Source organism: Schistocerca cancellata, chromosome 12, assembly GCF_023864275.1.
Source record: "Schistocerca cancellata isolate TAMUIC-IGC-003103 chromosome 12, iqSchCanc2.1, whole genome shotgun sequence".
Taxonomy (NCBI): Eukaryota; Metazoa; Arthropoda; class Insecta; order Orthoptera; family Acrididae; genus Schistocerca; species Schistocerca cancellata.
Window position 1 is genome coordinate 23,616,401 of NC_064637.1, and position 18,135 is coordinate 23,634,535.

General features: G+C 45.0%; 1 protein-coding gene across 1 annotated transcript in view; it reads left to right on the forward strand.

Moving 5' to 3' along the window:
• The first annotated feature begins 251 nt into the window (after nt 1-251).
• The window catches only part of LOC126109840 (solute carrier family 46 member 3-like), a 612,447-nt gene continuing 594,563 nt past the window's right edge, over nt 252-18,135 (forward strand). Inside the window, exon 1 of the mRNA XM_049914899.1 lies at nt 252-518. Within this exon, the coding sequence (XP_049770856.1) occupies nt 252-518 (267 nt within the window). The remainder of the gene's footprint in view (nt 519-18,135) is intronic.

Consider the following 18,135-nt stretch of genomic DNA (forward strand, 5'->3'; position numbering starts at 1 on the left):
ACGTGACCTGCAACACAGCTTCCCACGTGGTCGCCAACTGTCATCGCGTGTTTGTTTACATCGCGGAGCGGCTGCCCCCTTCGCAGCGGCGGCGGCGGCAGGATGGGCGCGGGCCAGCCTAGCGCTCGCCGGTTCATTCCCCCACCTCCGCCCCCCGTTCCCCTCCCTCAATGCCCCCCTGCCCCCCTTGCAGAGTGCCGTAGCGCTCTTCGCCGTCCGTCACGGCGCGAGCCGCCAGTCGCCGCCAAACCATGACAGAGACGGGACAGCCGATTCGCGGGGGCGGCAAGTCGCCGGCGGTGGAGGCGGAGGACAAGCCGCGCGCGCCGCTGTGGAGGCGGGCTCTGGCCAACGTGACGGTGGAGCCGCTGGTGGCCGGCTACGTGATGCCGTCCGTGCTGGCGTCGCTCGCCACGCAGAACCTCAACCTGCAGAAGGCCTGCTCCGTCAACCTCGCCTTCAACGACACCGTCTGTGACGCGCTCGCCCTCAAGGAGAGCGGCGCCTACCAGGAGCAGGTTAGACGCCCCTACCATAGCAGCTTGCGATGCCTCGTACCACCCTGCCAGACTCGAAACTGGGTCCACAGGTGATCCACCTACTCACAAGGGAACCTCCCCATCGCACCCCCTCAGATTTAGTTATAAGTTGGCACAGTGGATAGGCCTTGAAAAACTGAACACAGATCAATCGAGAAAACAGGAAGAACTTGTGTGCAACTATGAAAAAAATAAGCAAAATATACAAACTGAGTAGTCCATGTGCAAGACAGGCAACATCAAGGATAGACTGAACTTTCGAGCGCCGTGGTGCCGTGGTTAGCCGGCACGGTAGCTCAGCGTGTTCGGTCAGAGGTTTAGATGCCCTTTGTAATAAAAAAAAACTGAGTTATTCGGTCAACGATGAACTTGAATAAGTATCATGGGCGTCCGCGCCGAACAAATAGAACGAACGAAAACGAACAAAATGAGAAAACAAAAAAAAAAAAAAAAAATGGAAAAAAAGTGGTTAGCGAGAGCAGCTGCGGAACGAGAGGTCCTTGGTTCAAGTCACCCCTCGAGTGAAAAGTTTAATTTTTTGTTTTCAGACAGTTATTATCTGTCCCGTCCGTCCGTCCGATGGGCATTTGCAGGATTTGACGGTCTACACACGGAACAATTTGAAAACGTTAAAAACATATGTTTTGACAGAGCGCAGGGAAAACTGCGACTATGAAACTGTTGCATTCATTTGTTGCAGCTTATGTGACAAACTCTTAAGTTTTCATCACTTTTTTTGGGAGTGATTATCACATCCACAAGAAAACCTAAATCGGGCAAGGTAGAAGAATCTTTTTACCCATTCGCCAAGTGTGGGTTGACAACATATTCCTGTCATGTGACGCACATGCCGTCACGAGTTAGAATATATCAGACGTGTTTTCCTATGGAGGAATCGGTTGACCTATGACCTTGCGATCAAATGTTTTCGGTTCCCATTGGAGAGGCACGTCCTTTCGTCTACTAATCGCACGGTTTTGCGGTGAGGTCGCAAAACGCAGACACTAAACTAATTACAGTGAACAGAGACGTCAGTGAATGAACGGATAGATCATAACTTTGCGAAAATAAAGAAAGTAAACATTTCACTCGAGGGAAGACTTGAACCAAGGACCTCTTCTTCCGCATCGGCTCATGCAAACCACGGGACCACGGCTTTCCTGAGCTCACACTATCCTTGATGTTGCCTATCTTGCGCATGAACTACTCAGTTTGTATATTTTGCTTATTTCTTTTCATAGTTCCACACAACTTCTTCCTGTTTTCTCGACTGATCTGTGTTCAGTTTTTCAAGGCCTATCCACTGTGCCAACTTATAACTAAATGTGAGGGCTGTGCGATGGGGAGGTTCCCTTGTCAGGTATCTAGCTACGTCTCGTGGTTTTCATTCACATCTGAAAATAAGACGCACTAAACAAGGTGGTCCTCTTTTTGGGCGTATGTGGTGATGTTATAGATATAGGCTTATCCTGCCCAACTCAGACATGAACTCTGCCCCTACAGAGATGATGCTCTCAACTTCATACTTTTCCAGCCAAGCCTCACGGTTTTCATCCAAACATGAAGCTAGGAGACTCCAAATGAGGTTATCAACTACTGGACATGTACAGTGATCACATAGTGACAGACCTTACCAGCTAGACTCAGACCTGTACCCTGTCCTTCCACAGGTCATGGTCTCATCTACTCACCTATCCAGGAATATTTTATGGTTTTCACTCAAATACGGAAATAAGGGACACCACAGTAGCTGGTCCGCTGGCTTTCGGACATGTACAATGATCATATAGTGAGAGATCTACCCTGCTCAACTTAAATCGGGACCCTACATTCCACAGGTGATGCTCTCAACTACTTACTTATACAGGCATGTCTCACAGTTTTGATCCAAATGTGAAACTAAAGGACACCAAATAAGGTCGCCCGCTGGCTACTTGATATTTATAGTGATCGTATAGTGACCTACCTAACATGCTACTCAAACCTGGGCTCTTCCCTTCCACAGGTGATGCTCTCAACTACTCACCTATCTAGTCATGTTTTATGGTTTTCACGCAAATCTGGAAATAAGACACCCAAACGAGGTGGTCCATTGACTTTAGCATATGTATAGTGATCATATAGTGATAGGCCTACCCTGCTGGACTGCACCTAGACCTTTCCCTCTCACGAGTAATGCTCTCATCTATTCATCTACCAATGCATGTCATCTACATCTACATCTACATCTACATCCATTCTCCGCAAGTCACCCGACGGTGTGTGGCGGAGGGTACCCTGAGTACCTCTATCGGTTCTCCCTTCCATTCAAGTCTCGTATTCTTCGTGGAAAGAAGGATTGTCGGTATGCCTCTGTGTGGGCTCTAATCTCTCTGATTTTATCCTAATGGTCTCTTCTCGAGATATACGTAGGAGGGAGCAATATACTGCTTGACTCTTCGGTGAAGGTATGTTCTGGAAACTTTGACAAAAGCCCGTACCGAGTTACTGAGCGTCTCTCCTGCAGAGTCTTCCACTGGAGTTTATCTATCATCTCCGTAACGCTTTCGCGATTACGAAATGATCCTGTAACGAAGCGCGCTGCTCTCCGTTGGACCTTCTCTATATCCTCTATCAACCCCACCTGCCACGGATCCCACACCACTGAGCAGCATTCAAGCAGTGGGCGAACAAGCGTACTGTAACCTACTTCCTTTGTTTTCGGATTGCATTTCCTTAGGATTCTTCCAATGAATCTCAGTCTGGCATCTGCTTTACCGACGATCAACATTATATGATCATTCCATTTTAAATCACTCCTAATGCGTACTCCCAGATAATTTACGGTATTAACTGCTTCCAGTTGCTGACCTGCTATTTTGTAGCTAAATGATAAGGGATCTATCTTTCTGTGTATTCGCAGCACATTACACTTGTCTACATTGAGATTCAATTGCCATTCCCTGCACCATGCGTCAATTCGCTGCAGATCCTCCTGCATTTAGTACAATTTTCCATTGTTACAACCTCTCGATACACCACAGCATCATCTGCAAAAAGCCTTAGTGAACTTCCGATGTCATCCACCAGGTCATTTATGTATATTGTGAATAGCAACGGTCCTACGACACTCCCCTGCGGCACACCTGAAATCACTCTTACTTCGGAGGACTTCTCTCCATTGAGAATGACATGCTGCGTCCTGTTACCTAGGAACTCCTCAATCCAATCACACAATTGGTCTGATAGTCCATATGCTCTTACTTTGTTCATTTAACGACTGTGGGGAACTGTATCGAACGCCTTGCGGAAGTAAAGAAAGACGGCATCTACCTGTGAACCCGTGTCTATGGCCCTCTGAGTCTCGTGGACGAATAGCGCGAGCTGGGTTTCACATGACCGTCTTTTTCGAAACCCGTGCTGATTCCTACAGAGTAGATTTCTAGTCTCCAGAAAAGTCATTATACTCGAACACAATACGTGTTCCACTGATCGACGTTAGAGATACAGGTCTATAGTTCTGCACATCTGTTTGACGTCCCTTCTTGAAAACGGGGATGACCTGTGCCCTTCTCCAATCCTTTGGAACGCTACGCTCTTCTAGAGACCTACGGTACACCGCTGCAAGAAGGGGGGCAAGTTCCTTTGCGTACTCTGTGTAAAAACTTTTGAGCGACTTTAACTGTTTTTCTATCCCTGTGTCATCTATTTCGATATCTACCATTTTGTCATCTGTGCGACAATCTAGAGAAGGAACTACTGTGCAATCTTCCTCTGTGAAACAACTTTGGAAATAGACATTTAGTATTTCGGCCTTTAGTCTGTCATCCTCTGTTTCATTACCATTTTGGTCACAGAGTGTCTGGACATTTTGTTTTGATCCACCTACGGCTTTGACATAAGACCCAAATTTCTTAGGATTTTCTGCCACATGGTTTTTGACCCAAACCTGAAACTGGGATAAACAACATGACGTGTCACGTTGGCTTTTGGACACGTTTCCAAGAAAAATGCAGATGAGGATGGTGTGTTAGAAAGAGTTTTCAAAAGAGGCTATGTGCAGTGTACCTGTATGATATCCGCCTGTGGAGTGTACCTGGGGAAATGTATCCTGTAGTGATATCCTATGCTGTGCTACCAATGAGACTTCAAAATTCGACTCTTTCTTTTTGCAAAACAACGCTCTCACTTACTGCCCGTGCAGGCAAACCACAGGTGTTTAGCCCCAGTCTTGAAATAAACTAAATAATACGCACAACTTTGAACATAGCCGCTAAGTTTCAGGGACCGTGTCAGAATTATATTAGAAAAAATAAGCCCTCGGTCATAAATATTAAGTCAGAACTGACCAGGTTTTCGACGCTACTATGAGCGTCGTCTTCAGAGTTAGACTAATTGTTCTAAAACACATTAAGTATATAATACATTAATAAAATTAAAGTTTGTACTGACTGGAAAAAGATGCAGTACTGACAAGTCACATATTAAGAAAGATCTAAGCCGGAAAGGCGACGTCTTGAATAGTTGTAAGTAAGATGGCGAGCCGCTAAGGCTTAGATCTTTTCTAATATGTGACTTGTAAGTACTGCATCTTTTTACAGTCAGCAGAAACTTTAATTTTATTAATATATTATATACTTAATATGTTTTAGAACAGTTAGTCTAATTCTGAAGACGACGCTCATAGTAGCGTCGAAACCTGGTCAATTTTGACTTAATATTTTTGACCGAGGTCTTATTTGTTCTAATATCAATAATGTGCTATGATTCACTGGAAAAACTATTGAATACATAGTTTGGAATGCTAGGGTTCGAGATGTAAATCCACAACACGTATTTTTTTAAAAAAAAAACGTGTCGTATGAGCTCGACTTAAATTTTGAACAGGGGACAGAGAGTATAAGTTATCCCTCTGGTGAAGCAGGTGTACTTGTGACGCAGGAAAAATGATAAATCTACATCTTTGTGAACGTATGTACTCCGCAAGCCGCCATCAGGTGCACTGCGGACAGTACCCTGTACTAGAGATGGGCAAAGCTGTTCTTTTCAGAGATCGGATCAGAATTGTTCACTCCCTGAAATGAATTAGCTCTTTTTCATGACTCACCACTCATTTACAATAGAAAATAAATGGAAGGCACATTGCCCTTTAAACTTGGTTTATTCCAGTACCATACCTGTATTTTGATCTTATTTGATCCTATTTTGAAGTAACACAGATAATGAGTAAGAATTTTGTATTGTTTATTGAAATTTCCACGATATGACAAAGTTTTTGATTATTGATTTATTTTGCACTATCGTGGTTTTTTGGGTGATCGGAAAATGTTGTAACTTGAGATTTACATTAACAATATATTTGGCTATAATGTATTAAAATTTCATTAACCTCATACAAATACATCGCAAGCCATATATTTTTTAAGTGAACGTTTCCTTCCGAAGACGCCTAAAATCGCAAAATCCGTACCAGAATAAGAAAAAATGTATATAAATTTGACTGTAAAACGAAAGTGCTGCATATAGCCTTACGCAGAATAAAACAAGGAAAATATTGGTGTATAACATTTTGCGATACGTTTATCGGTTCGCTCGTAATTAAAGCGTAAATTCGAGTGTCCATAATAAAAATCCTATAGTAAGAGGAGTCGTCAGGAACCTAATCTGATCAGTATAAACAAATAAAAATAAAATAAAAACAAATGATGTATACATAACATAATAATGTAATATACATAGCGGTATTACTACGAAGAACAATATCCAGTAGAGACGAACTCCGATGCAGAAGCACTGAGTCGACCAGGTCGAGTCGCGAGCTGTATTACTGCGTGAGCTAAAATCGCAGAGACCAGAGTGACACCTGAGTTGCTTTGCTCGACGCTCTGGCTAGAGTCAAGAACGGTGGGGTGAGCGTTGAGCGGGCGAGTTCCGAGGGTGGGGGGGGGCGGTGAACTCACCCGCTCCGAGACAAATCGTCCGTTCCCTTGCGAGCAGGTTGTTGCAAGTAGTTCCTATGTTATCCGCTAGGTGGCTCTCTGTCCTGTTGCTCGCATCAACTGCCCAGAGGGCAGGACATGCGACTGAAACGATCGCCGACAGAGTGCGATGCGAAGTTAAGCTGCGCCAGACACTGCACGCGGCATAGGATGCACAGAGACGGCACCGCATATGTGAAACACAAAATCCAATGGGGCACTGCACAATGCAGGCAGCCAAGGTAGAAGCAGGGCAGAGGCCGGCGCTGGCTGTGTTGTGTGGCGTGCACTGTGCTGTGACCAGCAGAGGCCCCGCTGATATGCTCCGTCTCTCTCTCTCTCTCTCTCTCTCTGCCGTGGGAAACGTTTGGAGCTACCGTTCTTTTTTTCTGAATCAATGATTGTTCACTCCTTTGAAAGACTCAACTCTATTAATCAGTTCAAGAGCGGATCCCCCATCTCTACCCTGTACCACTACTCACCATTTCCTCTCCTCTTCCGCTCGCAAATGGAGCGAGGGTGAAGTCCTAATTTCTCGTATCTTCTCTTTGCAGTACCTGCGCGAAATGTGCTTTGGCGGCAACAGAGTCGTTCTGCGGTTAGCCACAGATGCCGGCTGTGTAAACATTCTCAATACAGTTTCGCGAAAAGAACATCGTTTTCCCTCCAGGGATTCTCAGCTATGCTATACGCAGCATTTCCGTAACGCTCGCGTCTTGATCGAACTAGCGGTAATACGAGGTGCATTCAAGTTCTAAGGCCTCCGATATTTTTTCTCCGGACTGGAAAGAGATAGAAACATGCGCATTGTTTTAAAATGAGGCCGCATTCATTGTCAATACGTCCCAGAGATGGCAGCACCATACGGCAGGTGGAATTTTACCGCCAGCGGCGAGAATGAGAACTGTTTTAAATACTTAAAATGGCGACGTTTTCCTTACTTGAACAGCGTGCAGTCATTCGTTTTCTGAATTTGCGTGGTGTGAAACCAATTTAAATTCATCGACAGTTGAAGGAGACATGTGGTGATGGAGTTATGGATGTGTCGAAACTGTGTTCGTGGGTGCGACAGGTTAATGAAGGCAGAACATCGTGTGACAACAAACCGAAACAACCTCGGGCTCGCACAAGCCGGTCTGACGACACGCTCGAGAAAGTGGAGAGAATTGTTTTGGGGGATCGCCAAATGACTGTTGAAGCGATCGCCTCCTGAGTTGGCGTTTCTGTGGGTTCTGTGCACACAATCCTGCATGACGACCTGAAAATGCGAAAAGTGTCATCCAAATGGGTGCCACGAATGCTGACGGACGACCACACGGCTGCCCGTGTGGCACGTTGCCGAGCAATGTTGACGCGCAACGACAGCACATGTGGGACTTTCTTTTCGTCGGTTGTGACAATGGATGAGACGTGGATGCCATTTTTCAATCCAGAAACAAAGCGCCAGTCAGCTCAATGGAAGCACACAGATTCACCGCCACCAAAAAAATTTCGGGTAACCTGCAGTGCTGAAAAAATGATGGTGTCCATGTTCTGGGACAGCGAGGGCGTAATCCTTACCCATTGCGTTCCCAAGGGCACTACGGTAACAGGTGCATCCTACGAAAATGTTTTGAAGAACAAATTCCTTCCTGCACTGCAACAAAAACGTCCGGGAAGGGCTGCGCGTGTGCTGTTTCACCGAGACAACGCACCCGCACATCGAGCTAACGTTACGCAACAGTTTCTTCGTGATAACAACTTTGAAGTGATTCCTCATGCTCCCTACTCACCTGACCTGGCTCCTAGTGACTTTTGGCTTTTTCCAACAATGAAAGACACTCTCCGTGGCCGCACATTCACCAGCCGTGCTGCTATTGCCTCAGCGATTTTCCAGTGGTCAAAACAGACTCCTAAAGAAGCCTTCGCCGCTGCCATGGAATCCTCGCGTCAGCGTTGTGAAAAATCTGTACGTCTGCAGGGCGATTACGTCGAGAAGTAACGCCAGTTTCATCGATTTCGGATGAGTAGTTAATTAGAAAAAATATCGGAGGCCTTAGAACTTGAATGCACCTCGTAAATCTAACAGCACGCCTTTGAATCTGATGTCCGCCTTTATGCGACCTAGTGGGGTCTCAAAGATTCGAGCAGTACTTAGGAATTGGTGAAGCTAGTGTTTCATACCCGGTTTCCTTTCTGATGAGTCAAAGTTTCCTAGAATCTCACCATCCACCTTCCCTGAGTAAAATAAACAAACAATAACTAACGTCCGTTCGTGCTCGTTCCATTTCATATTATTTTGTAACATTACGCCAACATATTGAACCGGTGAGGCAGCAGCCCATTTTCGGCATTTTTTGTCTGAAACAGTAGGCTGCACTATTTTTTTTCTTTTTTTGAGTCATCAGTCAGAAGACTGGTTTGATGCGGCCCGCCACGAAATTCTTTCCTGTGCTAACCTCTTCATCTCAGAGTAGCACTTGCAACGTACAATTATTGCTTGACGTATTCCAATCTCTGTCTTCCTCTACAGTTTTTGCCCTCTACAGCTCCCTCTAGTACCATGGAAGTCATTCCCTCATGTCTTAGCAGATGTCCTATCATCCTGTCCCTTCTCCTTATCAGTGTTTTCCACATATTCCTTTCCTCTCCGATTCTGCGTAGAACGTCCTCATTCCTTACCTTATCAGTCCACCTAATTTTCAACATTCGTCTATAGCACCACATCTCAAATGCTTCCATTCTCTTCTGTTCCGGTTTTCCCACAGTCCATGTTTCGCTACCATACAATGCTGTACTCCAGACGTACATCCTCAGAAATTTCTTCCTCAAATTAAGCACGGTATTTGATATTAATAGACTTCTCTTGGCCAGAAATGCCTTTTTTGCCATAGCGAGTCTGCTTTTGATGTCCTCCTTGCTCCGTCCGTCATTGGTTATTTTACTGCCTAGGTAGCAGAATTCCTTAACTTCATTGACTTCGTGACCATCAATCCTGATGTTAAGTTTCTCGCTGTTCTCATTTCTACTACTTCTCATTACCTTCGTCTTTCTCCGATTTACTCTCAAACCATACTGTGTACTCATTAGATTGTTCATTCCGTTCAGCAGATCATTTAATTCTTCTTCACTTTCACTCAGTATAGCAATGTCATCAGCGAATCGTATCATTGATATCCTTTCACCTTGTATTTTAATTCCTCTCCTGAACCTTTCTTTTATTTCCATCATTGCTTCCTCGATGTACAGATTGAAGAGTAGGGGCGAAAGGCTACAGCCTTGTCTTACACCCTTCTTAATACGAGCACTTCGTTCTTGATCGTCCACTCTTATTATTCCCTCTTGGTTGTTGTACATATTGTATACGACCCGTCTCTCCCTATAGCTTACCCCTACTTTTTTCAGAATCTCGAACAGCTTGCATCAATTTACATTGTCGAACGCTTTTTCCAGGTCGACAAATCCTATGAAAGTGTCTTGATTTTTCTTTAGCCTTGCTTCCATTATTAGCCGTAACGTCAGAATTGCCTCTCTCGTCCCTTTACTTTTCCTAAAGCCAAACTGATCGTCACCTAGTGCATTCTCAATTTTCTTTTCCATTCTTCTGTATATTATTCTTGTAAGCAGCTTCCATGCATGTGCTGTTCAGCTGATTGTGCGATAATTCTCGCACTTGTCAGCTCTTGCCGTAGTGTCTTGCGACCTACGTCCTCAATTATTTGCTGCATGCATTCCGATCTGTCTTCCACTACAGTTTTTGCCCTCTACGCCTCCCTCTAGTTCCATGGAAGTTATTCTCTCGTGTCTTAACAGATGCCCTATCATCTTGTCCCTTCTTCTTGTTCTTGTTTTCCACATATTAATTTCCTCCCAGCTTCCCTGCAGAACCTTCTCATTACTTACCTTAACAGTCCATCTAACTTTCAACAATCTTCTGTAGCAAAACATCACAAATGCTTCGACTCTCTCTGGTTCCAGATTCGCACAGTCTACGGTTCACTAACATACAGTCCTGTACTCCAAAGCCACGTTCTCATAAATTTGTTCCTCAAATTGAGGCCTATATTGGATACTATAGTTCAATTCTTTTATCTTGGCGGCTCGCGCATGCCCGCCCAGACGCGGGAGATTGCTGCGTTGCCAGTTGCACACGACGCACGCGCCAAGAGAAGCAGCGCCATAGTATAGCGTAGTTCGCTAGCTTACGTTTAGGGGGGGGGGGGGGGGGGGAGCGCGCAGTTCATGAAGTAAAGCCACCACAGCCGCATTAACCCTTTCGCCGCTACAGAGACGTGCTCCCTGCATTCCGCGCTGTGCGCGATTTTGTCGCTGCACTGCTCGCCTGTGCTGACACATGGTGTTCCGACTGCTTTGACACTCTTATCATTCGATTCCACAAAAACTATTTGGCCCAAAAATTAGATTTTTACACATCTTCTTGACTAATAGCTTCCCCCAATAAATGACTTCATTTTGTTTCGATGTTCAACGCAGTTATTATGCAGCATTAAATTTTGAAGAGTTTGTAGAGGTAAAAGTCCATACAGTATACTTTCCGTATGGTTGATTTTAGTTGCCACAATGTTGAGAATGAAATGTGGACAAGATACCTAAATTTCATTAAAATTTACTGTATAACAATATCTCATTTAATTTAAGTACCACATAGGTGTCGTATGTAATATTGAGAAATATTCCTTCTTTCGCGACTGTAACAAAAGTTTTATTTACACTGGGCACGTTTGGCGCAGTGCGGAATGCAGGGAGCACGTGACTGCAGCAGCGAAAGGGTTAATGAAGAGACAAAGCACTATAAATTTCAAAAAATTGCATTCAAACGAATAAAATTCGTGAAGTAAGACACTTCGATATTGTTTTTAAATAAAGAAAATATTTAGCCTCACACAAGGTTTGAACTCTGTACCTATCACTTGCTATCCCAACGCCTTAACCATTACGCTAACGCAGCTCGTTCTGCAATGTACCTCCATAAGGACTCTAACAAAATTCTGACAAACGCTGTTGGTATGCCTATGACTTACTCGCACTTCGTCGAAGTACAATAGGAAATAAACAATAACCGCTGTTCTTTATTGCGAAAAAGCGGTTCGTGAAATTGATATGAACACCTTTCCTTGCTATCGCCTGATTTAGGAGTCTTATTGCTTGTTTGGTTTAATTAATTAATGGAATATGAAGCAACTGGTAGAAAGAATGCTTTTTCCAGACTTTGTATAAAAGAAAGTCTGCTATCAAGACATTGCTTTTGTTCAATTACTTTATTTATGACTGAACGTTTATAAAACTGGAGACACTCGTCCGTGCTCTGCTCTGCAGTCGAGATCTGGCAACGTCGTTCTCTGTTCATTGGCTGACTGTGTTTTGTGACGTCAGATGCGCAGAACGAACTTAAACTCGGCCGCCGTCGTAAATGACGCGCACTTTAGTATACTTTTGTTGCCGGCCTGGGTGGCCGTGCGGTTCTAGGCGCTACAGTCTGGAACCGCGTGATCGCTACGGTCGCAGGTTCGAATCCTACCTCGGGCATGGATGTGTGTGATGTCCTTAGGTTAGTTAGGTTTAAGTAGTTCTAAATTCTAGGGGACTGATGACCTCAGAAGTTAAGTCCCACAGTGCTCAGAGCCATTTGAACCATATACTTTTCTTGGCTATGATAGCCCTTTTTCCCAGTACTAGTCTATTTTTTTAATGTTCTTCTTGCTTCATCTGTAATTTGTTATTCTGCTGCCTAGGTAATAGAATTCCTGAACTTCATCTACTTCGTGACTACCAGTGCTGATAAGTTTCTCACTGTTCTCATTCCTGCTACTTCTAATTACTTTCGTCTTTCTTCGATTTACTCTAAAGGCATATTGTGTACTGATTAGGCTGTGCATTCAGCAGATCCTGTAATTCTTCTTCACTTTCACTAAGGATAGCAACGTCATCAGCGAATCGTATCACTGATATCCTTCCACCTTGCATTTTAATTCCACTCCTTAACCTTTCTATTACTGCCATCATTGCTTCTTCGATGTACAGATTGAGCAGTAGGGGCGAAAGTCTACACCCCTGCCTTACACACTTTTTAATTCGAGCATTTCGTTTTTGTCGAAAGTTAGTTTATCTTTTATTTTTCAGAGAATAAATTGTTCAAAAAATGAAATCAACTTGAGAAAAAATAAATTCTGCTTGCTTCGCTCTTGTGCATGTTGTATTTTATCCTTCTCTCCCTGTAGCTTACCCCTATTTTTCCTCAGAATTTCCCACTCCTTGCACCATTTGATATCGTCGAACGGTTTTTTCAGATCGACAAATCCTATGAACGTCAGTTGATTTTTCTTTCGTCTTGCTTCCATTGTCAACCGCAACGTCAGAACTGCCTCTCTGGTGCCTTTAGCTTTCCTAAAGCTTCCCACTACTAAAACTCTATTCGAAAATTTCGGGGTTGTTTTTCGTACTCATCTGCATTAAGTTATACACTCCTGGAAATTGAAATAAGAACACCGTGAATTCATTGTCCCAGGAAGGGGAAACTTTATTGACACATTCCTGGGGTCAGATACATCACATGATCACACTGACAGAACCACAGGCACATAGACACAGGCAACAGAGCATGCACAATGTCGGCACTAGTACAGTGTATATCCACCTTTCGCAGCAATGCAGGCTGTTATTCTCCCATGGAGACGATCGTAGAGATGCTGGATGTAGTCCTGTGGAACGGCTTGCCATGCCATTTCCACCTGGCGCCTCAGTTGGACCAGCGTTCGTGCTGGACGTGCAGACCGCGTGAGACGACGCTTCATCCAGTCCCAAACATGCTCAATGGGGGACAGATCCGGAGATCTTGCTGGCCAGGGTAGTTGACTTACACCTTCTGGAGCACGTTGGGTGACACGGGATACATGCGGACGTGCATTGTCCTGTTGGAACAGCAAGTTCCCTTGCCGGTCTAGGAATGGTAGAACGATGGGTTCGATGACGGTTTGGATGTACCGTGCACTATTCAGTGTCCCCTCGACGATCACCAGTGGTGTACGGCCAGTGTAGGAGATCGCTCCCCACACCATGATGCCGGGTGTTGGCCCTGTGTGCCTCGGTCGTATGCAGTCCTGATTGTGGCGCTCACCTGCACGGCGCCAAACACGCATACGACCATGATTGGCACCAAGGCAGAAGCGACTCTCATCGCTGAAGACGACACGTCTCCATTCGTCCCTCCATTCACGCCTGTCGCGACACCACTGGAGGCGGGCTGCACGATGTTGGGGCGTGAGCGGAAGACGGCCTAACGGTATGCGGGACCGTAGCCCAGCTTCATGGAGACGGTTGCGAATGGTCCTCGCCGATACCCCAGGAGCAACAGTGTCCCTAATTTGCTGGGAAGTGGCGGTGCGGTCCCCTACGGCACTGCGTAGGATCCTACGGTCTTGGCGTGCATCCGTGCGTCGCTGCGGTCCGGTCCCAGGTCGACGGGCACGTGCACCTTCCGCCGACCACTGGCGACAACATCGATGTACTATGGAGACCTCACGCCCCACGTGTTAAGCAATTCGGCGGTACGTCCACCCGGCCTCCCGCATGCCCACTATACGCCCTCGCTCAAAGTCCGTCAACTGCACATACGGTTCACGTCCACGCTGTCGCGGCATGCTACCAGTGTTAAAGACTGCGATGGAGCTCCGTATGCCACGGCAAACTGGCTGACACTGACGGCGGCGGTGCACAAATGCTGCGCAGCTAGCGCCATTCGACGGCCAACACCGCGGTTCCTGGTGTGTCCGCTGTGCCGTGCGTGTGATCATTGCTTGTACAGCCCTCGCGCAGTGACCGGAGCAAGTATGGTGGGTCTGACACACCGGTGTCAATGTGTTCTTTTTTCCATTTCCAGGAGTGTATTTTTCCACAATTACAGCTATCTGCCATTACTCACAGCAACTAGAAATTTTGTCTACGTCATCTTGTATCCTCCTACAGTCACTCAACTTCCACGGCTGACGATACCCTTGTCTCTGGCCGGCCCAAGTCGCCGCCGTACACGATGGTCGTTCAAGGTGGTGCGTGACCGCGGTTCATTGCGATCTCAATGCTACGCCATTCATCATCGGCGCATGTTTCCCGGTCAGGGCACCACACCAACCACAACTGTTTGCATTGACAGTAACAGCAACCCACACGTGGGATGGTAATCCCCTAGTCCGCTGTTCTCCGATGACACAGAGAGTAATTACTTGGTCTCGGATGGCAGACACAGATGTGATTGGGTTACAGTGTACTTGGTGCATAGTACGGCGATTTTCCCTTGTGTTCAGACATTGTCAACCAGAACCTTTGAGACCAGTCTGCCTGCCCTTACATTACCTTATAGCCCTACTCTGGGCCATTGTCACATCTTTCTCCGCCACAGATGTAGATCTTGCACGATTCTACCAGCTGGCCAAATGTATACCCAAAACTGGCCCCTGGCAAACCCTGGTAGCTGCTGATAATGCCGTCTCACCCGCACAAACGAAACGTCGCAATTTCGAGATTTTACTGGCCTCACACTGATGTGATTTTATGTACACAGCTGCTATTCCAGAACATGGAGAGCCTCGCCAATTCTGTTCGTGTGTCACGGGGGAATTCAGAGTGGACTGGGGCGCCAGTGAGAATTTTGATCGAGGAGAGAGGCATGCCAGCGTGATCCATGGAGGTGTGTGGACCGCTGTGCCAACTTGGCTCAGTGGCTAACGCACCTGCCTAGAAAGCAGGAGACCCAGGTTCGATTACCGGCCTTGGTACAAATTTTCGCTCGCCGCTTCTGTCTATACGAATAAAATCGACATCTACATGGATACTCTGAAAATCACATTTAAGTGCCTGGGAGAGGGTTCATCGAAGCACCTTCACAAATCTCTGTTATTCCAATCTCGTGGAAAGAACGAACACCTACAAATTTCCGTACGAGCTCTGCTTTCCCTTATTTTTATCGTGGTTTCTCCCTGTGTAGGTCGGCGTCAACAAAATATTTTCGCATTCGGAGGAGACAGTTGCTGATTGGAATTTCGTAAGGTTTCCTCCGCAACGAAAAACGCCTTTGTTTTAATTATGTCCTCCGCAAATCCCGTATCATTTCAGTGACACTCTCTCCCCTATTTCGTGATAATAGAAAACGTGCTGCCCTTCTTTGAACTTTTTCTATGTACTCAGTCAATCCTACCAGATAAGTATCCCACACCGCGCAACAGTATTCTAAAAGAGGACGGACAAGCGTAGTCTAGGCTGTCTCTTTAGTACATCTGTTACATTTTCTAAGTGTCCTGCCAATAAATCACAGTCTTTGGTTTGCCTTCCCCACAACATTTTCTATGTGTTCTTTCCAAATTAAGTTGTTCGTAATCGTAATTCCTACTTATTTAGTTGAATTTACAGCCTTTAGATCTGACTGATTTATCGTCACTGAAGTTTAACGGATTCGTTTTGGCATTCATGTGGAGGACCTCACACTTTCCGTTATCTAGGGTCAACTGCAATTTTGGCACCAGACAGATATCGTTTCTAAATCGTTTTGCAATTCGTTTGATCTTCTGGTATTTTACTAGTCGATAAACGACAGCCTCATCTGCAAACAATCTAAGACGGCTGGTCATATTGTCTCCCGAATCGTTTATATAGATAAGGAACTCTACGTTGGAGAACGCCAGAAATCACTTCTGTTTTACTCGATGACTTTCAGTCAATTACTGCGATCTGTGACCTCTCTGACAGGAAATCACAAATCCAGTCACAAAACTGAGACGATAATCCATAAGGACGCAATTTCACTACGAGCCGCTTGTGTGGTACAGTGTCGAAAACCTTTCTGAAATCCAGAAATACAGAATAAATCTGAAATCCCTTGTCAATAGCACTTAACACTTCATGCGAATAAAGAGCTGGTTGTGTTTCACAAGAACGGTGTTTTCTAAACCCATGTCGACTGTGTGTCAATAGACTGTTCTCTTCGAGGTAATTCATAATGTTTCAACACAATATATGTTCCAAAATCCTGCTGCACATCAAGGTTAATGATGTGGGCCGGTAATTTAGTGGATCGCTCCTACTGCGTTTCTTGAATATTGGTGGGACCTCTGCAACTTTCCAGTCTTCGGGTACGGATCTTTCGTCAAGCGAACGGTTGTAAATGATTGTTAAGTATGGAGCTATTGCATCGGCATACTCTGAAAGTAACCCAATTGGTATACAGCCTGGACCAGAAGACGCTTTTATTAAATGATTTAAGTTGCTGCACTACTCCGAGGACATTTACTTCTACGTTACTTGTGTTGGCAGCTGTTCTTGATTCGAAATCTGAAATATTTACTTCGTCTTCGTTTTGAAGGCATTTCGGAAGGCTATCTTTAGTACCTCTGCTTTGGCAGCACTGTCTTCGATAGTATCTCCATTCCTATGGCGCAGAAAAGACATTGATTGTGTCTTGGCGCTAAGATACTTCACATACGACCAGAAACTCTTTGAATTTTCTGCCAGGTTTCGAGACAAAGTTTCGTTGTGGAAACCATTATAAACATCTTGTATTGAAGTCCGCGCTAAATTTTGAGCTGCTGTAAAAGATCGCCAATCTTGGCGATTTTAAGTCTGTTTAAATTTGGCAATTTTGTTTCGTTGTTTCTGCAACAGTGTTCAGACCCGTTTTGTGTACCAAGGAGGATCAGCCAGCTCCGTCGTTTGTTAATTTATTTGGCATAAATCTCTCAGTTGCTGCCGATACTATTTATTTGAATTCAAGCCACATCTCGACTACTCTTACATTGTTAATTTGAAAGGAATGGAGATTTTCTCTCAGGAAGGCGCCAAGTAAATTTTTGTCTGTTTTTCTGAATAGGAATATTTTTGGTTTATTTTTGGATGATTTGGGGAGGTTACAATATTCAGTCTCGCTACGACAACCCTGTCTTCACCAATCCCTGTATACATTTTGATGCTCGTTATTAACTCAGGGTTATTTGTTGCTAAGAGGTCAAGTCTGTTTTAACAACCGTTTACTATTCGCGTACGCTCATGAACTAACTGTTCGAAATAATTTTCAGAGAATGCGTTTAGGACAATTTCAGATGATGTCTTATCCGTACCTCCGGAATTAAATATGTATTTTCGCCAACGTGTCGGGGGTAAATTACAGTCGCCACCAACTATAACCGTCGGGTACGTGTTTGAAACTTAAGTTTTCTTTGTACCTTTCAGAAACTGTATCATCTGAATTGGGGCGTCGGTAAGAGGATCCCATTATCATTTCATTATAGTTACCAAGAATGACCTCTGCCCGTAATAACTCACAGGAACTGTGTACTTCAGTTTCATGACAAGGTAATCTACTTCTAACAGCACCAAACATGCCACCGCCAAACGTGTTTAGCCTATCCTCTCGGAACACCGTTAGGTTCTTCGCAAAAATTTCGGCTGAACTTATCTCCGGGTTTAGCCAGCTTTCAGTGCCGATAACGATTTGATAACTCGACTATGCGACATTCCCGTCTCCTTCACACTGATCACTCAACACCTTACGCCAATCACGTCTGTTCGTGTGTTAGAGGGCAGTCAAAGTAGACTGGGCTGGCAGCGAGAATTTGGATCGAGTAGGGTAATCCGTGTAGTTGTCTGATTTGCTTTGC